This window comes from Bos mutus, chromosome 11, assembly GCF_027580195.1.
Source record: "Bos mutus isolate GX-2022 chromosome 11, NWIPB_WYAK_1.1, whole genome shotgun sequence".
In the NCBI taxonomy this organism is placed as follows: domain Eukaryota; kingdom Metazoa; phylum Chordata; class Mammalia; order Artiodactyla; family Bovidae; genus Bos; species Bos mutus.
Window position 1 is genome coordinate 43,059,101 of NC_091627.1, and position 22,795 is coordinate 43,081,895.

At 42.3% G+C, this 22,795-nt stretch overlaps 1 protein-coding gene across 1 annotated transcript in view; it reads left to right on the forward strand.

Moving 5' to 3' along the window:
- SPRED2 (sprouty related EVH1 domain containing 2) overlaps positions 1-22,795 on the forward strand; it is a 127,416-nt gene that overhangs the window by 76,183 nt on the left and 28,438 nt on the right. The window contains 1 exon segment of the mRNA XM_005893571.3: positions 15,632-15,809. Within this exon segment, the coding sequence (XP_005893633.2) occupies positions 15,632-15,809 (178 nt within the window).

Sequence of the window (22,795 nt, forward strand, 5' to 3'; positions counted from 1 at the left end):
AGGTGGCAGAATTCTAGGAGAAAAGGAGTTAAATGAATTGGTAATTCTTGCCTCCTGAAACGGTGTCCATGTTCAATGAATCATAATCCAATCTGCCTGTCACTAACAGAACATGCTGATTTTCTTCCCTGTGGGTTAAATTATCACCTCCTTTTGAAAACAGGTCTTATTAAGGGCTGACTTGTAAGAGATTTTGTAGGTTTAGAATTTCGTACTACCATAGGTTGATAAAGTAGTTTCCTAACCTTTTGGCCAGGGTTCCCAGGTGACTCAGTGGGTAAGGAATCTGCCACAGTGCAGGAGACACAAGACACGCAGGTTTGATCACTGGGTCTGGAATATCCCCCAGAGAAGGGCATGGCAACCCGCTCCAGTATTCTTGTCTGGAGAATCCCGTGGACAGAGGAGCCTGGCGGGCTACAGTCTATAGGGTTGAAAGAGGACACGACTGAGCACAACCTTTTGGCCATGGTTTGCTTTGGAGTGGGGCTTCCCTGGTGGCTCAGATGGTAAAGCGTCTGCCAGCAATGCGGGAGACCCGGGTTCGATTCCTGGGTCGGGAAGGTCCCCTGGAGAAGGAAATGGCAATCCACTCCAGCACTCTTGCCTGGAAAATCCCATGGACGGAGGAGCCTGATAGGCTACAGTCCATGGGGTCACAAAGAGTCAGACACGACAGAGCGACAGTGGTAGGTGGCAGGTGAAAAAACAGGAAATGTGTCCTGGATAGCGTGAGGAGAAGTAACCAGATTTTTCATTACCATTGTCAGCATCTTCTACGTTTAGTGTTGATCACCATCTAGAATGAAGTGTTAGTCGCTCAGTCATGTCCGACTCTTTGCAACCCCATGGACTGTAGCCTGATAAGCTCCTCTGTCCGTGGGATAGAACACTATAAATTTTCTCTCTCTCCTATGTCTTCAAGTGTTCAGAAAAGTTGCAAGAAGTATACAGTCAATACTACAGCCTACAACCAGCATTTTACTGTTACTTCTTTATCACAACATAATCTGTCCATCCATCCCTCCTCCCTCCCTTGGTCCATCCAAGATGCCGTGTTATTTTTTATGCATTTCAAAGTAAGTTGCCGATATTGTGAGCTTTCTAACTGTTTCAGCATGCGGTCATTAAGCTCTCTCTTCCTTTTTGTTTTCTCTAATTTGTTGAGAAAGAAAGCGAAGATTTTTGAGAAAGTCAGGCACGGAAGTTCAAGGGCTACAATTTAAAGACCTGAATTGGAGATTATTAACTTGAAACAACTCCCTTTGCCATTTGTGTTTTGAAGCACCAATTTTTCTATTACATGTGTACTTTAATGTGGTGAGAGTTAATTTTGTTTAGTAACCTAACATTTCCATTAGCTGGCCTTTGGGGGTTTAAATGTGGATCGTAAATACCATTTTTGGAAGGGTGTGTAAAACAGAGGGAAAGTCAAAGAAAATTATTGCTTTCGGAGAAAAAAGTAGGAGAAGAAAGGGTTCTTCAGCAGCGGGTCATTTTGTTTGTTTCAAGTTGGTAATCCTTTGATCTTGATTAATTATGAACTCCACTGAACTCCAGGCTCAGTGAAGCAGCAGACAATAAAAGCAAAATCATAAACCTAGATTCAGACTTTGGCCTCTTGCCTGCCAGAACTCTCTCCCCACTTAGCACTGTGTGATCACCCTGAAACTCACCCTTTAGGACAGAACCATTTTAGTCTGTAAGTAGAGTCATTCTATTCTGGTTTGAATAAAATAAATTTCATTTTTTAAAGTGGTGTATTCATGTCAGAATTGTTCATGTTTTAACGATTTTTGAGAATAACTCAGAAATCACCATTGATTGCCTTGAATGTTAATGAACTGTTGTGATAAAATTTTACTCTAATTTCCTAAAATGTTTTAGGTGGTCTTAAAATATCCATGTTAGCCATGTTAGAGAATCTGTGTATAAGCCTATGATAGAATTAACATTAAAATAGGGACTTTGGGAAGGTCATGGACACACTGCTATATTTAAAATGGATAACCAATAAGGATCTCCTGGATAGCACATAGAACTCTGCTCAATGTTATGTGCCAGCCTAGATAGGAGGTGGTTTGGGGGGAAATGGATACATGTAGATGTATGGCCGACTCCCTTTTCTGTGAAACTACCACAGCATTGTTAATTGGCTAGTTAGTTGCTCAGTCGTGTCTGACTCTTTGCAACCCAATGAACTGTAGCCTGCCAGGATCCTGTGTCCATGGAATTCTCCAGGCAGGAATACTGGAGTGGGTAGCCATTACCTTCTTCAGGGGATCTTCCCTACCCAGGGACTGAACCCAAGTCTCCTGCATTTGCAGGCAGATTCTTTACTGTCTGAGCCACCAAGGAATCAGCTATATCTCAATACAAAATAAAAAGTTTAAAATTTGGGGAAAAAATAAGACAATCATTAGATCTACCTATTAAAAAAGCAAAACACAACTACATTGATATAATAATTATATATTATATATATATATTGAAATAACAAGATTGTTATTTCAATAACTGTCTACAGCCTATGTGGTTCCTGAATGTACCCAGAATGAGAAAAGGAATGAGAAGTCTAGGCAGATTGGGGACACATTCAGGTGGGTCTGACAGCCTTGCCTGGTGAAGGAGACTTGCTTTGAAAGAGCTTAAATCAGAATTATCCCCCTCATGCTAGTATAATTGTATTTTGCAATGTGACATCCCAGAGAATTGTTTGATGCTGGGTTTTTAAAAAGTCTTTACTAAAAAATTTTTAACTTTTTTGAATTCAGTGGAATTGTACATTAAAAAAAAAAAAGCTTTAGTTGTGTTATATTTACTTCCAATTCTAAAAATTTTTGTTGGTGGAGGAGGGTAGTATGAGTTACTTTCCTAGAGCCAGTATTTTAAAATCAAAAATAATTTAAAATCCATCCCAGGGACTTCTCTGGCAATCTAGTGGTTAATACTTCGCCTTTCAGGACAGGGGATGTGGGATCAATCCCTGGTCAGTGTATTAAGATCCCAAAAAAACAAAACATAAAAACAGAAGCAATATTGTAACAAATTCAATAAAGACTTAGGGAAAAAAAAAAGAATGGTCCACATTAACAAAGAAAAAGTCTTAGAAAACAATAAAATGCATCCAGAGCAGCAGGTATTACCTGCAGTGTGAGAAACGCTGGGCTGGAAGAAGCACAAGCTGGAATCCAGAGTGCCGGAAGAAATATCAATAACCTCAGATATGCAGATGACACCACCCTTATGGCAGAAAGTGAAGAGGAACTAAAAAGCCTCTTGATGAGAGTGAAAGAGGAGAGTAAAAAAGTTGGCTTGAAGCTCAACATTCAGAAAACGAAGATCACGGCATCTGGTCCCATCACTTCATGGGAAGTAGATGGGGAAACAGTGGAAACAGTGTCAGACTTTATTTTTTGAGGCTCCAGAATCACTGCAGATGGTGATTGCAGCCATGAAATTAAAAGACACTTACTCCTTGGAAGGAAAGTTATGACCAACCTAGATAGCATATTCAAAAGCAGAGACATTACTTTGCCAACAAAGGTCCATCTGGTCAAGGCTATGGTTTTTCCAGTGCTCATGTATGGATGCGAGAGTTGAACTGTGAAGAAGGCTGAGCACCGAAGAATTGATGCTTTTGAACTGTGGTGTTGGAGAAGACTCTTGAGAGTCCCTTGGACTGCAAGGAAATCCAACCAGTCCACTCTAAAGCAGATTAGCCCTGGGTGTTCTTTGGAAGGAATGATGCTAAAGCTGAAACTCCAGTACTTTGGCCACCTCATGTGAAGAGTTGACTCATTGGAAAAGCCTCTGATGCTGGGAGGGATTGGGTGCAGGGGGAAAGGGGACGACAGGATGAGATGGCTGGATGGCATCACCAACTCGATGGACGTGAGTCTCAGTGAACTCTGGGAGTTGGTGATGGACAGGGAGGCCTGGCGTACTGCGATTCATGGGGTCACAAAGATTCGGACACTACTGAGCGACTGAATTGAATTGAGATACTTGAAGGGATTCCCTTGTGGCACTCGTGGTGAAGAAACTGCCTCCCAATGCAGCAGACGTAAGAGGATTTGATCCCTGGGTTGGGAAGATCCCTTGAGGAGGGCATGACAACCCACTCCAGTATTCCAGTATTCTTGCCTGGAGAATCCATGGACTGAGGAGCCTGACAGGCCACAGTCCATGGGGTCGCAGAGTCAGACACAACTGAAGAGACTTAGCATGCATGCATAGATCCTTGACAGATAAGGATACAGAGGTCCCAGTGGTCGGTCAAGCAGATAATCCACCTAGGATCTATGGGGTACCAGAAGTCTCTAACCCTGGACCTGCAAGGGTGGGGAAATTAGGATTTCTTCTACTAGTAGAGATTAGAGCAAGCCATTTTCAAATTTCAAGAAAAAATGATTACTTTCTTCATTGATTGTTCATTTCTGATGATGAACGACCACTCCTGTCCTGCCCCATCTTCTCCAGACTTGACCTCAGCCAGGACTGTCTTCTAGCAGGGAGCATGACTCACCTCAAGAGGTAGTCACTCAGGAAAGTTATATTGACACAGGGAGAGATGCCAAAGAGCCATTAAAAAATCTGTCTTGGACACAACTCCTAAAATTGCCTTTTGGGTGCTAAGATTTACTTCAGCCAACGCTTCATTGCCCAGGTTTGAAACTGCCCAGTGTTATGGTTTTACGTTGTACATTAACAGCATAACAGCCCTAATGCCTTTATCTTTATTGTGCCCCAGTTAGAAGTGGTCTGTCATTATGGATATTATAGAGTTAGTATTCTTGTGGTTTCTGAATTTAAATGTAGGCAGGAAAGGTTTTTTGGCTGAAGAAAAAAAAAAGAACTATAGCTCCATCCTTAAGGCATTGGATATGTTAAATAAGTAAAATCAAAAGGTTTGGGTAAGATTTTTCCAAAAGAAAAAAAAAGTCAAGAGCCACAGAAATAGAATCTAGCTGAATCACTCTTTCTCTGTGGAGGCTGTACGCATCCTCAAACTGCAGGTGATAAAAGCTTAGAGGTTAAATTTTAAATTGTGTTTTAAAGACAGTACAGTGGAGTGATTCTGATACTACTTTGTAAATCTTGCTGAGAAGGAAGCCCCAAAACCAGTGTTTTATGAGGTCACCTCCAGCACACCTGGGCACTGCCGTGTGCATCATCACCTCCCATTCACAGTGTGGAAAGGTTTGCCCTTGAAATTGGCGGTGTTACTGAGGCGAGGGAATGGGGGCCACCAGAAGCTCTAGCTTGCTTCAGCCAGCTGTAAGTGTTTCTAGCTCATCAGAGTGCTCCATGGTCAGTGTTTCCAGGCCTCAGGGATGTCAGAGGACCCCTAATTGTCTCTGGAATTTCCTCAACTATTTCTTCCCAGGCCTCTTAAGCCTCTGTCAAGATCATATGTTTAACTTCTAGCCCTGATCTTTGTTCCTTTGTGTCTTGGCTTCGTTTCCTTTTCTTGGCCATGATGGATCATGTGAGCAGCAGCTACCCTCTACTGGGGGCAGCCGGCAGAGTCCATGCCTGTGGACATCCTCTGGGTGTGTGTTTCAGCCTCACATGTCAGGGATGTTCGGTGCATGTATTTCTCTGGCTCTCGTGGCCTGAAAGTGTCAGGTAGCACTTGGAGACTGGAAAACACATCTCTTCATAGTACATTGTAACGTAAAGGAGAAAATTGCAGATAATATTGTAAGCAAAGGCATTGGCATTTATTTTGAATCACTGAAACACTAGTATTAAAATTTCAGTAGGAAAGTAAAATACTAGAGGCCCATGTGAAATAAAGTTCAGCTTGCTCAGATTGGTTCTAAAGAATAATTTATAAATTATTAAATTTAAGAATCATTCCTATTTCAAGTGTCAATTGTGTGGCAATGCCTTTTATAATAATAGAGAAAATGACCCCTTATATGTGCACTAGAAAAAAGTGTGTGGGTGAGGAGGTCTATTTATATGCTTCAGGGTAGCTAGGTAGCAAGAACAACAAAGATGCTGACTTACATGGGGCACGTGAGGGTGAGAAGGGGCACGCCCATACCTCCCCCTCAGTGTCAGGGTGGAACTTGGACAGGAGGGCTCCAGTGGCCTTGCGGGACAGCAGAACTCACTGCGTATGATGCAAGATTAATGTAGGGATTCCTAGGGAATTCCTTGGCAGTCCAGTGGTTAGGAGGGGCTTCCCTGGTAGCTCAGCTGGTAAAGAATCTGCCTGCAATGCAGGAGATCCCAGTTCGAGCTCTGGGTCAGGAAGATCCACTGGAGAAGGGATAGGCTACCCACTCCAGTATTCTTGAGCTTCCCTGGTGGCTCAGCTGGTAAAGAATCCACCTGCAACACAGGAGACCAGGGTTTGATCCCTGAGTTGGGAAGATCCCCTGGAGAAGGAAAAGGCTCCCCACTCCAGTATTCTGGCCTGGAGAATGCCATGGACTGTATAGTCCATGGGGTCACGAAGAGTCGGACACGACTCTTCCACTTTCACTTCCAGTGGTTGGGACGCCGTGTTTTCGCTGCCACGCCCTGGAGTTCAAATCCCTCATGGGGGAACTAAGATCCTGCAAGCCGCCTGCCAAAAAATAAAGTGGGAATCCCTAAAATATTTTCTAATTATCTTCACTCCCCAGATTCTGAGCCCAGCACTAGTAAAGGAGGAAAACCTATTCACACTCCACAGTATAAGCAGGAACCTCTCGCTTTCAGCTTAATTAATTCCTGGATGAAGGTTATATCCCCTTGTCGTTGCAAGGCAAGCACCCACCACCACCACCTTCCAGGTATCATATTATATATTGGGGTTCCATTCTGAAAACTCATTACATGCCATTTTAAAAATACATAAATGGATCACAAAGATAAAAGGTAGAAAAGCACTGCTATAATCTTCTGGGGATTAGATAAGATGAGCTACAACGTCTCAGAAATGCAGGGACACAACGAAGATTGGATGAAGAGCCTGCTTTCTTCTCTGGGTAAATCTGATGCCCTGGCAGAGGGCCCTGGCGTCATCCAAAAGTACAGTGTTGGTACCTGTTGGAGGTACAAGGATTGTTTTACTAGCAAATAATGGGGTAGGGCGGTTTCCAAGACAACTCCATCAAGTGTACCTCATGGCTGATTTCATGGGTGTTAAGTAACTGAGGAAGCCTTTTTCTTCAGTGATCTTAGCTCATGTTTTAGCTCCCCCAACTCTAATTTCACGTAAACCAATCCTCTTCCTTAATGTTCAGAAAAGTCCTCTGCTGCTTAGTGGCTGCTCATTAGTATTTAAGAGGAGAGCTGGTGCCTTCACCAGAAATGGCTCCTGCAGGTCTTACATCTGTAGCTGCTTTTCTTATCACTGTTGCCTGTAATGGCCTAACAATACAAATTTAGACAGTAAGCAGGCACCCAGTCCCAATACTTCATGGCAAATAGATGGAGAAACAGTGGAAACAGTGGCTGACTTTATTTTGGGGGGCTCCAAAATCACTGTAGATGGTGACTGCAGCCATGAAATGAAAAGACGCTTGCTCCTTGGAAGAAAAGTCATGACCAACCTAGACAGCATATTCAAAAGCAGAGACATTACTTGCCAACAAAGGTCCATCTAGTCAAGGCTATGGTTTTTCCAGTAGTCATGTATGGATGTGAGTTGGACTGTGAAGAAAGCTGAGCACCGAAGAATTGATGCTTTTGAACTGTGGTGTTGGAGAAGACTCTTGAGAGTCCCTTGGACTGCAAGGAGATCCAACCAGTCCATCCTAAAGGAAATCAGTCCTGAATGTTCATTGGAAGAACTGATGTTGAAGCTGAAACTCCAATACTTTGGCCACCTGATGTGAAGAACTTATTTGAAAAGACCCTGATGCTGGGAAAGATTGAAGACGAGTGGAAAAGGGGACAGCAGAGGATGAGATGGTTGGATGGTATCACCAGCTTATTGGACATGAGTTTGGGTAAACTCTGGGAGTTGGTGATGGACAGGGAGGCCTGGTGTGCTGCAGTCCATGGGGTCACAAAGAGTCGGACATGAGTGAGCAACTAAACTGAACTGAAGCAGGCGAGCACGTGTTCTACCTCCAGGGGTTTGAATAGAGCTGAAAAACCACATTATCACCATGCATAAAACTCCGTTATGTACAGCTTTCCTTGCCTGTAAAGTATGGATTATATACATTTCTAAAACCAGCACAGTACTTTAAAAAAAATTCTTAAGTAGTTGATACTTAATAGAACTCAAGAAACCACCACCCACTTAAATAGAATATGAACCATACCTTTGGCTCCTTAGCTCATTTGATCCTGCTGACATAGTCTGTTGATTCTTTTTAAAAAGATGACAAGATATATATTTTATGCACCTATATTTTATACATATACCTAATACTTTATATATATACACAATTTGGTGAACTCAGAGCTTTTCTAAATCTATAAGCACAAGGAAGACTGGAGGTTGGTATGGTTGGGGGGCTGATTGCAATGAAGAGTGCCCGCCGCACCCGCCCCAACCCATCCACCACCCACCCCCCGCCCCGCCCAGGACCTGGTGTTATATTTGGCTCAGCGGGCGGCTAGGGGTTGTGCTGGGGCCAAGAGGGAGCCTGAGAGGCGCGATCCTTGCTAATCCCTCTCAAGGTCTGGTGAAGTGGAGAAGGATGGGAAAGAGGGCCAGGAGGAAGTGAATGTATGTTTAGCATAATGGAGAGATAAAGGAGCCCTGTAATCAGATAAGAGCGGGCTAAGGAGGGGGGCGGGGAGTATTTATGGAGGATGTAAAAGTTCCAGGCTCCATCTCTGAAGACGATCGGGGCGGGGTCAGAGCAGAGGGCCAGTTCCCAGATGGCAGATGGAATGATTCTCTACAGGTGTGCCTGAAATAAAGGCTCGAACCTGTTCTTCATAAAGCTGCCTTGCATTATTGCATTAATAATTGCTGGAGGTCCATTTGGGGTCCTCCTGTTGTCCAAGGTCTGACAACTTCCCTGTCACTCTGTTTGTTCTCTGACAGCTGAAAAAGGCAGGCAGTCAGAAAACCCAGTCCTTTGTGGTTAGGAAGGCTGATCTTTTTTTTTTTGAGAGAATATACTTTTATTCTGTTTTTGTTTGTTTGTTGTGTTTTTGGCCACACAGCTCGGTGATATTAGTTCCCCGACCAGGGATTGAACCCCGGCCCTCAGCAGTGAAAATGCAAACTCCTAACCACTGGACTGCCAGGGAATTCCCAGGAGGATGGTTTTTAAAGGGTGTGTGTGTGTGCACGGGCGCACGCAACCCCATGGACTGTAAAGTGTGTGTGTGTGTGTGTGTGTGTGCGCGCGCGTGCAACCCCGTGGACTGTAGCCTGCCAGGCTCCTCTGTCCATTCTCCAGGCAAGAATACTGGAGTGGATTTGCATTTCCTTCTCCATTAAAGGACCTGATTTGTAGTTAAAAGTCAGCCTTTCAGCAAAAATAATTACGATGGCTACAATGACCAAACTTCTCATGTCAGGCACTTGACCTCTATTACTGCTTTTAACCCTCAGGACATCCCAGCGAGGTATCCTCTCTTTGTTTTTTGCAAATGAGGTAACTGAAGCTCAAAAAAGAATCTTCTTCAACTACTGAGGAGGCCAAAGCAGTGCTGACCTGTCTGGCTCTAAACATTGTTTACAGACAGGATGATGCCTCATCACCATTTCCTACAATTCCTTTGTTTACTTCTGTAATATGGTCCAGACAAGGCCTGCTTTTCTTCTGAGGAGAACTTATTAGAACATAAAGGCCCACAATCCAAAACTACTTGTACCACCTGGGAATCAGCACCCCAAAATAATTTAGCTTTGAATTTGTTCTTTCTATCCCTCCCCATCCTACCAATGGAGAAGGCAATGGCACCCCACTCTAGTACGCCTGGAAAATCCCATGGGAGGAGCCTGGAAGGCTGCAGTCCATGGGGTCGATTAGAGTCGGACACGACTGAGCGGCTTCACTTTCACTTTTCACTTTCATGCATTGGAGAAGGAAATGGCAACCCACTCCAGTGTTCTTGCCTGGAGAATCGCAGGGACGGGGGAGCCTGGTGGGCTGCCATCTATGGGGTCTCACAGAGTCAGACACGACTGAAGTGACTTAGCAGCAGCAGCAGCATCCTGCCAAAGGATGTCACCTATGTCTGCTCCATGTTGAGTGATCACAAGACAGCAAGTCCTGTTTTTACAAATAAGGCCACCTGTGGGGACCATAAAGCTTAGTCATTAAAGGAACCACCTTTGGTCAGATCCCCAGCCCAATCTGGAAAAGCCAGTATTACTCAAAATGCACCTAAAGAATATGGTGGTGTTTGGGTGGTGGTCAAACACCATTTGTAATGACTTTTTGTTTGTTTGTTTTGGGGTACAGCCAATTAACAATGTTGTGATAGTTTCAGGTGAACAGCGAAGGGACTCAGCCATACATATCCGTGTATCCCTTCTCCCCCAAACTCCCCTTCCATGCAGGCTGCCACATAACATTGAGCAGAGTTCCATGTGCTACACAGTACATCCTGTGGGTTATCCATTTTAAATATAGCAGCGTGTACACGTCCATCCACAACTCCCTAACTATCCCTTCCCCCCACCTAGACCCCCGGCAATCGTAAGTTGGTTCTCTTTCTGTGAGTGAGAAAGTCTGTGAGTTTCTTTCTGTTCTGTAAGTTCCTTTGTATCGTTTCTTTTTAGATTCCACGTATAAGGATTGTCATACTGTATTTCTCCTTCTCTGTGTAATGACATTGATTCTTACGGTCAGTTTAACTCAAGTTCAGACACTAGGGCTCCATTCAGTCTGTGTTTGGACCCATGCCTGGAACTTCAGCAGGTCCTCATCAGTTACACTGGTTTAAATAGCTGAAACTTTCAGAAGCACGAGGTGGTGGTTGTTTTTGACAATAGCGTTTTGGGGAAAATGTCTTAAGCATACCAGCAGCTTTTTCCTTGTACAAATGAAGAAATGAATCTGCTTTTGCCTTTCCTGCTGCATCCCCCTGCCCCCCAAATCAACCCCACATCTGGTCTAAACATGTTGTTTAATTCTTTCCAGAAGGCGGCAGGGAAGGTGGGAAGGCAGTGTACCTTCTTTATACCTTTCTGGTAGGAGAGTTCATTGTCCTCTCTGTTCCGGGTGGGGTGAGGGCCTGGATAACGTAAATACACCACAGATAGGAAGCAGCTGGCGTGCGGCCATGCAGCTGGGTTATCCAGACATCCTTCGCAGCTTTTACTGCAGCACTTTATCCCCCTGCCTTGTTTTAAATAGCCAGTTGCCTCAGTTAATGCTGGCTGTTAGGGTTGTTGCCAGAGGAGATGGGGGCTTTTGCCCCACCTCACCCCCAACATACACAGCACATCACAGAGAGGTCTGCCCTTGGGAAGGGGCATCAGAGAAGTCAGGGCAGCAAAGAAAATGCTGCAGACCACAAGCAAAGGCCAAAATGCACCGCCCCTCCACTCTGGAAGGCAGGATTGGGGTGTTTTTTTGATGAATAATTTTTTTTTAATACTTTTTGGAAATAAGTTGATGGCACTAACATAAGTAATGCAAACTTCCTTTTTCATGTTTACTTAATCCCTTCAAAGGAAGGGAGAAAAGCACACAGCTGCAACCAAATAAGTAAAAGCGTGCTTTAGCAAAAGGTGTAGAAAGTTTCTGTTACTCACCTTGGCCATTTCCTGTTGGGATGAACCCGCAATATGTTCATAGAAGATTTGAGAAGGCTGTTTCATAGTGGAGAATGACACATCCTGGAAACCCCTAATTTTTCTAGAATAAATGGGGAAGGAAGAGGAGCATATTTTCAAATTGTATGTAACTAAACAAATGTTCTTAATCTCTCTGATCTAAAGTAATATGTATGTGGAATCCGGAGGTAAATGGATTAATGATAGAAGCCTTGTGAGTTTTTAAATTCAGTGTTCCTATTAATAAAAAGGAAATCTTTAGCGTATCCCAGTTAAGCTGTTGTGGCTCATAAGCAAATGAGTATTGAACACTGTATTTTCTCGGGGATTTTGTTAGCTACAAATTTTTTTTTTGAGCCTGTTTACAAATATTGTCAGTTTAACTCTATCATTTCACAACCCAGTACGTATCAGACATCACTCTATGTTCTCAGGATACAGCAGGAAACAAGAAGGGCAGAGTCCCTGCCCATGTAGGGTTTACATTCTAATTGGGCAGAATGGGCTGACAAATAGGCAGATGTTGATTTAGTAACACATAGAGGGGCTCGCAAAGAGTCGGACACGACTGAGCGACTTCACTTTAGAGAGACAAAGGGAGGAGGGAACGACAGAGGATGAGATGGTTGGATGGCATCACCAACTCAATGGACATGAGTTTGAGCAAGCTCTGGGAGATGGTGAAGGACAGGGAAGCCTGGCATGCTGCAGTCCATGTGGTCACAGAGCATCGGACACAACTGAGTGACTGAACAACAACAGAGACAAAACACGATGAGAAGGTTTAAGATAGGGGTGGAGGGTGCTCCTTTATACATAGCGGACAGAGAAGTCTTCTCTGATGGAATAACCTTGGACAGAGATGGGAATGAAAGAAGGCGATGAGCCTGGTTGGTGTGTGGAGAGAAGAGTGGGAAAAGGGGTTAGAAGTGAAGGAAACGGCAAATACACACCCTGGGGTAGAGTGTGTAATATGGAGGACCGCTAAGGACAGCAGGACTGAAGTGGGGTTGAGCAAGGAGGGGAGTAAGATAAGCCCTAGATTTTGACTTTGACTCAGAGTAATATAAGAAGCTATGGGAGGGTTTGAATAGACTGTCTTAATCTGAGTTACCTTTCGACATGTTTAGAAAGCTGGGCAAAAGTGGAAGTAAAGAGACCAGTTAGAAGGCTGTTGTAATTGCCGGAGAAATGTTCTGGACATATTTCAAAGGAAGAACCAACAGGATCAGAGGCGTCGGGAATCACGAGTTCAACCTTAAAATGTGTTAATTGGGGTGCCTGCTAGATGCAAAAGCAGAGAAATCTCATGGGCAGTTGGCATTACTCATCAGGAACCTAGGGAAGAGGTCTGGGTGTAGAGATGTGAACTAGGGCACTGTTAGCAATAGGAAATATTTAATTGTTGTTGTTAGCCCTAGCTTGGATCAGGGATGGTTTAGCCACAGTTAAAGGGGGAGAGGCAGCAAATTCTGGTACCGAGTAGTAGGCATGCTCTTGGGTGCCAGTGCAGGGTCTCTTCAGAATAGGTCTATTTTCTTAGTAAAATGAAAGCAAGCTCTTCCATCATCTGAGAGAGCGAGGGCAAGAGAACATGTGAAGCAGTTTTCTTGGGGATGGATCAGGGAAATGTAGCAGGATGCTGGGTAGACACACTCGGGTTTAGTGGTCAAAACTAGACCTATGAGCAGAGAAGAGTGCGGTGTTTCCCTCTATGTGCTGCAGCCTGAGGGCAGGTATGGAGTTAAGTGGATGGTAGGACTTCACCAGGCAACTTCACTGAGCAAAGAGAAGGCAAACACGTTTAGGTTTTGCATGAGAGCGTCACAGCAGACCGTGGAATTTAAATTGGATAAAGAATCAAGTGAGAATATGAGTGTGCAGAGAGTAGGGCACAAGAGATCGTTGGCCCCAGTGGGGTGACAGATTGGAATGAAAGAAGGAAAAGAGAGAGATCAATCTAGAGAGAGTGAACTGCACTGTTGAGAAATTGTGGCTGGGGTGTAGGATGCTGAAGACTGACAAGGTCAAGAGAGTGACCTAGGCATGAGTGGCTAAGACAAGGATATTGAAGGAGAAGAGTTCCAGAAACTGAGAGGTCAGCGGCTTGGAAGGATCCTAGGTGTGAATAACTCAATTATGAAGAACCATACCAGAGGTCATGATGAAGAGATGGAGGGATAGTCAGCCCACTTGCTAATATCTCCAAGGAATGAGGGGACAAGACCAGAGATCTGAAGAAGATTGAAGAAATGCAGGGCGGGGGCAGTCCATGGTCAGACTAGTGAGCTTCAGAGGAACTGGAGGGAGCCCTGTAGCCTGCAGTAGAGGTTAATACCCCCACCCATCATCTAGGCTCAGTGGGGAAGGAAGGCAGCCACGTGAATGGGCCACGTGACTCAGCCAGAGCACATTTTCATTTCTGTTAAGAAAGTGAAAGGAGGGACTTAACTGGTGGTCCAGTGGTTAAGACTCCATGCTCCCAATGCAGGGCACCCGGGTTCAATCCCTGCACAGGGAGCTAAATCCCGCCTGCCGCAACTAATACCCAGTGTAGCCAAATTATAATAAAGAATTTTTTTTTTTAAGTGAAAGGAACTTATATGAGATACCTGGAGTAGTCAGATTCATAGAGATGAGGAGTAGGATGATGGTTGTCAGAGGTTGGGAGAGAGGAGAATGGGGAGTTACTGTCGAATGGGCACAGTCTGAGTTTCCATGAAAAAAGTTATGGAAATGGATGGTTGATGTTCTGGTGATGGCCACAGAACAGTGCAAATGTGCTTAATGCCACGAAGTGATACACTTAAAATGGCTCAAATGGTAAATGTTCCGTTATATGTGTTTTACCACAGTAAAAACAAGTGTGAAAGGGAGGATTGAGGAAGCAAAAGGGATGTTGGCTCTGGAGTCCCAGGGGCACCATGGGAGGGGAGTTGGGTCACAGTAGTGGATAAGCTGCAGGGGGTGGTGGGGAACCTGGGTGGCTTTGCCTGTAGGGGTGAGTGAGGTGCAGAGGGGTGGTCTGAGTGGTCTCTGGCAGATTGCAGGGCGCTTGGTCAGGCTCTGAGCACTGGATCTGGGAGGGTAGAAAGAGGGTTCTGTGTTACTCTGCATTTTTGTTTCCTTAGAACCTGGTACCCACCTCACATATAGAAGTTGGGAATATATGTTTGAAGGATTAAAAAAAAAAGGAGTGTTACAACAAGAAAGAAAACAGCAGGAGAGAATTCGATAGCCTTGTAAATTTCCCCAAAAGTGATGGAGAATGAAAAGAAGCTAGAGTTGGTCTCTAGAGGAGAAAGAGGATTTTTGGCCAATGTGCAGAAGAACTTATTGCGAAATTGAAGTTTAGACTGGAAAAAATAAAGTCATAAACAAAAGGCTTCACATGTATAAAGGATATTGGAATTGAAATATTTTCCCACCTGTATAAATGATCCCATGGTGAATTTGTGATTTGGGAGTGGGTTATTCTCTTCTTATGCTAAATCAGATTATTAGCTTTATAAAATGTTAAACCATGGTCATTCATTATAAACCAAGTTTTAAGGGTTGAAACCATAATGTCCTCTTACGTTAATAGGTTTGTCTTTCCTAACTTAAAGATACTAAACTGTAGATAGCAGTTCTTTCATTTTATTGTTAATACTTCCGAAACTGGAGAATGTTATGCTTGCATACATCCTCAAAGACTCACAAATATTTTTTAACAACCGGGCATCTTTCCTTTTTAACTTAAATTTTATACTGAGTTTAAGAGTTTGGGTTTTTCCCTGAGCATTGACATGGGTTACCTTTTAAGGTTGCTGCCAGGCATAGATTTTCTTTTGATGAGTCCCAAAAAAGCTGGCTGTGGTAGCCTTGCTCTGTGAAACACATCCTTCAGCTCCAGACCATTGTCATGCCCCGTTCTTCTTGTTGTCGTTTTAGTGACAGCTATATTGTGCGTGTCAAGGCTGTGGTTATGACCAGAGATGACTCCAGCGGGGGATGGTTCCCACAGGAAGGAGGCGGGATCAGTCGCGTGGGGGTCTGTAAGGTCATGCACCCCGAAGGCAATGGACGAAGCGGCTTTCTCATCCATGGTGAACGACAGAAAGACAAACTGGTAATGGCAGACGTCAACGCGTGGGTTACATAGTAACGACTGATTTCTTGATGTTAAACCATAGCCCTTTTCCTGTAGGTATTTTTCCCCTTCTTTCTCTGACTTCAAAATCTTGCAAGAGCTTCCAAAGATAGAACTCCCAGAGCTGGTACCAAATTGCAAAACCTAACCCAGGCTTTCCAGTGAAGTCACTTTCTACTACACACCATATAATGCTTAGAAGTGGTGCATTAGGCGGTCTTATTTGCGTCTTTGATTAATTAAGCTGTCTTTCTCTTACTCTAACAAGATGTTCGAAACAGAAGTATGTTCTTTATTATGAATCACATTGTAGTAATCTGTGAAGTCAGAGTTTTTTTAAACGGTTGGGTTTATTCATGGGGCATGCCATCAAGGTTGGGCTGGTGAGAGGTAGAAGGCAAGGAGGAAGTGTCGTCCTGATAATTTTGTTACCTCTAAATTAATGTTTATCCTAAAGATACTGCAGCTTCTATTTCATCAGCTAATGAATAAAACATATTTGGGGAAAGAAAGTAATGGAAAGCAGTGGCATTACACTTCTGTGATAATTCTGTATGCTAAAAAATATGCACTTTGGAGAGTACTCATGATCTCAAAGGATGGGGGCATTGGTAGTTTATAACATACATTTTCATGAAGGAATTCAATGTCCAGTTCTGTTACGAAGGAATCTATGATATGAAGGGAAATTGAGTGTCTAAGTCTATTTTTAATTGGTGGCCTTGGACCTGGAAGAACATGGTCCTCTGTATATTTGATCCTGGAATGTATACTCCACAGCCAACCATTGATTCAAAATGTGCAGGACCCCAACAGAGAAAAATACAAAGACACCACAGGAATATACCTGGTACATTTGAGACCCTTAACAGTGGCATCTATTGAGTTTTATGTGCTAGGTATACAAATTTAATCTTCTTTTGCCACCACTTCTTAGGGTTTATAAAGGTTTCAAAATAAATAAGGCAGAACAATTTCTAAACATTATATATGGATTAATAGAAATGGTGTTTTCACACTTGATTCATTTCTGAAAATGAAACAAAAATTTAAAGGGAGAATATTTTAAGAAATGTGGCCATTCAAGAAATTCCTTACATAATAGTCAAATAGTTAAAACATTCTAGTTTATTAGATATTCACAATAAAGGCATTATACACTAACCCAAAAAAAGTAAAATACCCTTTATCCAGCATTTCCTTAGGGGCTAAGGACAATGCTAGCCCTTCAGTTAAGGTACATCACTGTATCCTTACAGCAGCCTGTATAGTTATATCTGAAGAAACTAAGATTCAGAAAGACTACTTGTTCTGGGTCCCATCAGGGAACCTGAAACGAGTGTTTGATTCCCTCTCACCTGACCCCAGGTTTGATCCCTCAGTTGGGAAGATCCCCTGGAGAAGGGAATGGCTACCCACTCCAGTGTTCTTGCCTGGAGAATTCCATGGACAGAGGGGCCTGGCGGGCTACAGTCCATGGGTTCACAGAGTCGGACACGACTGAGTGACTAACACCCTGAACCCAAACTGAGCCAAAGTCACATGTGCACAGCCACCTTTAACCCTTTGGTATAGTTTTTCCCCTTTGTGCATATTTTTACTTTTACCTAGCTGTAATCAGAGCTCATAAACAGTTTTATATATCTCATCAGAAATTTTCCATGTTGCTGGTATCAGGTTGATGTTCTGTTGTTTATTTGATGATCTCCTTAGTGTCAAATATTAAGATTGTCTCCCTCCCCCTTACCCCTGTATTTATCTACCTGCATTTTCCACACTTGCTGTCTACTTGTAATAATCTGCGGGGAGGTCAAATTTTTATGGTTTTTGATACTTATACAAAGAGCTGTTACCACCATATATGAGAATTTTCTCAGATATTTTAAATCTTTACCAATTTGATTAGGATAACTGTGGTATCTTATTTTTGATCAGCAATAAGAGCAAATGTTTTTCTGTTAAACACTGTGAATTATCTGTCAATGTCCTTTGCATATTTACTTTTTGGGGCCTGACTATTCTCCTTGATATGTATGCCCTCCAAGTATAACAAAGATAATCATCTTCATCTGCCATTTTTACTGCAGATATTTTTATAATCTGTTGCTTGCCTTTTTTATTTTAGTTGGTGTTGTTTTCCTACAAAAATTTTGATAGAAAAATTTTTTTCACTTTTTCCTTTTTATTTTTATTGTTAACTACTTTTATGTTAGCAGATTATCTAACCTGAACAGTTATATGTTTTTAGGTCTGTTTTTTCCTGGTATTTCTGTGGTTTGTCATTAGAATATGTCAACCTGAAATAGCCTTTAGATTGTCTATTAATAATTCAGCCCCTTCATTTTATAGATACATTTATAAACTTGTTTCTTATCACTGGCTTGAACATAATTATTGTAAAGTTCTACAGTTTCGTTTGAAGCCCTTTATGTAAATAATCTCAGTTACATTCCTGCCACATTCTAAAGGAGAAGGACACTATTATTTCCAGTTTGTAGTGGGAAACTCAGTGCTCCAGGAAAGAATCCACTTCCCCAGTCTTTGGGCATGTAATCATTAGAGACAGCTCTTGGACCATTTCATTGTGAAGCTAAATCTTGGTCCCTCCATTCCAGCTCGGCATGGGAAGAAGGCAGTCCTGGCTGTGGACCAGCTTCTGTTGTGTGTTGGCTGTTGCACAAGGACTGTATGCTTCATCCCCTCCTGTTGTGTTTCTCCATCACTCCCTCCCTCGTCTTGTCCCCTTTACGTTCTGTGACTCTACACTTTGGGACTTTTATAAATTTTGTCACTAGTTAAGTCAGACCCCCGCACACCTAGGTGTGCTCTTTCATCTTTCCATCCCTCACTTCCCCGTTTCACATGAAACTTTCCAGTTTCACGTGCTGGTAAATTCTGGACTCCTAACACACACACACACACACACACACACACACACACACACACACGCTTTTGGTCAAATGATGACTCATTCTTTGGCCTCCAGCTTCCATAATGCAGCACTTCTGCCCACTGGAGGGTATGAATACTCCTGGAAGCTGTGCAAACAGGACAGGTTGTTGAAGGACACTCCCCACCCCCCCACCCCCGCCCTCAGCAGTGGAAAGGCAAGGAGAAGGTGGAGATCATTTTGGAAATACAGAGAATGGATAGTATCAGAGTTCTTGGTATTCCAACCAGAACATGAAGTACTGTCTCTGGTAGAAACCGTGTTGTCAATAGATTTTCCAAGGTAGTGCAGTTCTAGAATTCAGCACATTGGTTTTTGTTATTGTTATTTGAATTTTGTGTTGACACCTGTGAACTTGTGTTGATGCCATTGTTTCTATGGGAAAAGTCTGTGTTCCAAGTATTCATTCACACAGTTGTTACTTTTTCTAAGTTGGAGACAGTCAAGTTTTCCTGAGAAGTTATATGCAAATTAAAAATTGCTGAGTTGAATCTTATTTTGATGGATTAGATGCTTTTACTTCTTAAATGAATCCTATGAGAAACTACCTTATGAAGATTAATCACAGAATCTAAAAGGTTGATCATTCCAGTGCAGGTCTGTGAGCACTCCCACACACATTTAGTGGGAGTTCCAGCTGGCAAAACTATTTGAAAGGCAATTTGGCAGGATATTAATTTTAAATGTGTATTCCTTTTCACTTGGCAATTCTACATCTAAACCCTATCCTATGGAAATAGACTTACCAAGCTTTATAGATAGCTGCAGTTCTCAGACATTTTTGGCCTCAGAATCCTTTTACTTTCTAAAAATTTATTGAGGACCCTAAAATGCTTTTGTCTGATAGGCTATAAGCTACTACTATTTACCACACTAGCAATTAAAACTGAAATTGTTAAAAATCTTAAACAGTAGGGTTAGCATAAATGACATTGTTTCTGGCAAATAACTATATAGCTATTTTCCAGGAAAAAAAAAATGATTAGAAGAATAGCATTGCTTTGCATTTCTGCAGAGCTCTTTAATATCTAACCTAGTAGAAGATAGCTGGATTCTAATATCTACTCTTGCTTTCAGTCTGTTGTAATATGTTGTTTTGACTGAAGTATATGAAGAAAATCCAGCCTCACACAGATATGCAGTTGGAAGATGTAGAACTATTTTAATAGCCTTTTCAGATCATTACTGATATATTAACACTTCGATCTAAACCAAAACTCAGTTTGTAGTAGTTTCTTAAATGCAGACTCTGAAACCTTTTCAGACTCTTATTACATTAAAATCCACTGATTCACCTTTCTCTTTGCATCAATCTTTTACTCATTCCTGATTTTGTAACATCATGCATTGGTCATTTGGAAAATAATGGTTTACTGAGTTACACAGATCTTCCAAATGTTGATATACTTAAGTCTACAGTATCAAAAAAAAATCACATTTCTTAATATCACCACTAATATCATTAGAAAAGTCTTTTTAAGTATTGCCAAGCTGTCCAAAATTCTAATTTTCACTTGAAAGTTCAAATTTTATTATTGTCAAAAAATACCTCCTTGCTTTCCTTGAGGTGACAGGTTCACTGTGTTCATCTTCAAAAAAAGTACCCAAGTCTGAATAACCATAGTTCATCTGTAGGTTGCTCTTTCAAGTAAACCCGATGATTCATGAGAAAAGCAGTTAGTTCAACTCCCAACGGCAGCAGTTACGCACGTTTTCCTTGAGATAGTCATCACTCTTCCATACACAGCGGAAGTAAAAAGGCTGTGAGAGATACTCTTCCCTTTCCAACTGTGCATTTGTGCAAAGCCCGAGTTTCTTCTGCTTCAACCAAAGCAACATATTACAGCAGATCAAGTGTGGACACAGATAGGAGAATCCAGTTACATGTACATCCATTTCATCACACAAAATGAAAGATGTGTATTCTTGGGTCATGATTTCAGTCATTTTTAACTGGTTCATCAAGGACAACCCTACATAAAACTGGCTTTTTTCCACTGTGTGTGCCAGTGGTGAATCCGGTGGCTTTGGTACTGTTTGGTGCCACTGCCGGGCTTTGATTGAGCCTCAGCACAACAGTTTTACCCACCGTTCCTTTTGCAGCATTAGCAGGGCTGGCAGCACAATGGAAAAGCAAAAATGTGTTAATATATGAAAATAGTTATGCCATCCTGAACCCCTTGAAAGGACCTGGGGTTGTAGAGGGAAGGCTCCCAAGAGCCCAAATACCAAACTTTGAGAACATGTTCAAGAATGTTCATTTCAGCATTGTCTTTAAAAGTGACTAGTTAGAAATGACCTTGAATGCCCATTAGTATGGAGAATGGCAAAATAATTCTCATATATCTGTTCTGAGGAATATTACGCAGCCACTAAACAGAGTCCTTTTTTACCTTCCTGTATCTCTGAGACATATTTTTGAGGAAAAGGCAAATTGAAGACCAGTGTATAGGTGTGGCTACATTTAAACAGACTCACACACACAAACTTATGTGAGTACATAAAGAAGCTGCAGGAAGGGAACTAAGGTAGTTCTCATACTGTCAGTGGGCAGCTCTGGAGGTAGAGAGGTGTCGAGGGGACAGACAGAGAGCTGAGCAAGAATGGAACCTTCATGGACTCCGCTATATTGAACCTTCTACAGTATGGATTCTTTTTGAGACCCTATAGAGTGTAGCCCTCCAGGCTCCTCTGTCCATGGGGATTCTCTAGGCAAGAATACTGGAGTGGGTTGCCATGCCCTTCTCCAGGGGATCTTCCTGACCCAGGGATCGAACCCGTGATTCCTGTGTCGCCTGCACCTGCAGGCGGGTTCTTTACCACTAGCGCCGCCTGGGAAGGCCCCTTCGCAGGCTGCTTCTGCTAAGTCGCTTCAGTCGTGTCTGACTCTGTGTGACCCCATAGACAGTAGCCCACCAGGCTCCTCCGTCCCTGGGATTCTCCAGGCAAGAACACTAGAGTTGGTTGCTATTTCCTTCTCCAGTGCATGCATGCATGCTAAGTCGCTTCAGTCGTGTCCAATTCTGTGCGACCCCATAGACGGCAGCCCACCAGGCTCCTCTGTCCACAGGATTCTCTAGGCAAGAATACTGGAGTGGGTTGTCATTTCCTTCTCCACTTCACAGGCTAGTAAGATTTTTTAAAATGGAAGAAAAAAATAAAGGAACACCAGTGACTATTTCATTTTAATCCAACTAAATGACCACAAGTTTCACAAAATGTATTGTTTGGTTCATCATCTAGAAGGTTATTTACTTTCATCACAGATTGTGAAACAGCAAAATGATATTTGCTGGAAGGGACAAGACAAAGAAATTTTGTTAAAAACCTCTCTCCCATCCAAGAGTGCTTATTAGGAACTGTATTTGCATTTTCTTGCATGTGCTTAGATTTTAATGAAAGCAGGTGCTCTAAAATAAAGCCAACTCTATGAATTCAGGTGAAGATTAATGTAATTTTTTATTGTCAAATGCAACAGATACAGTTCAGAAGGCATCAAATGAGGGATGAAATACCTTCAACAAGAATATATAATCACTTATTTTTCTCCCCATGCCTCTCATTGAAAAAGCCATTTTTAAAACCCTTTCTCAAGTTTTAGTCAAATTCCCAAACTTCATTTTAGAGGATTAATACCTATTATGCCAAAACTTCACTAAGGGGTTATACCTGTTATGAAGATTACAGCATTTGAATGTTAATCATTTTTGTCATTAAACTTACATAGATATATAATGATATAATTTTGTTGAAGAGGATAAAGAGATTTAAGAGGATAAAGAGATGGTATCTGGTCTCTTCCCCATCCCTCTTCCCACATAGTTTAGGTGGCTAAACTTTACTTTTCTAAGAATTTATTACACTTCTCTAGGAAAATGTACCTTTGGGATAATCTTAAACTCAGAAAATGTCAACGAAAGACTAACTTTTTCGCCATAAAAATATGGAGAAACTGGAAATGTTTGTTTTTACAAAAAAGTTTATTTTGAGATTTTGCATTGAGACTATTAAATTC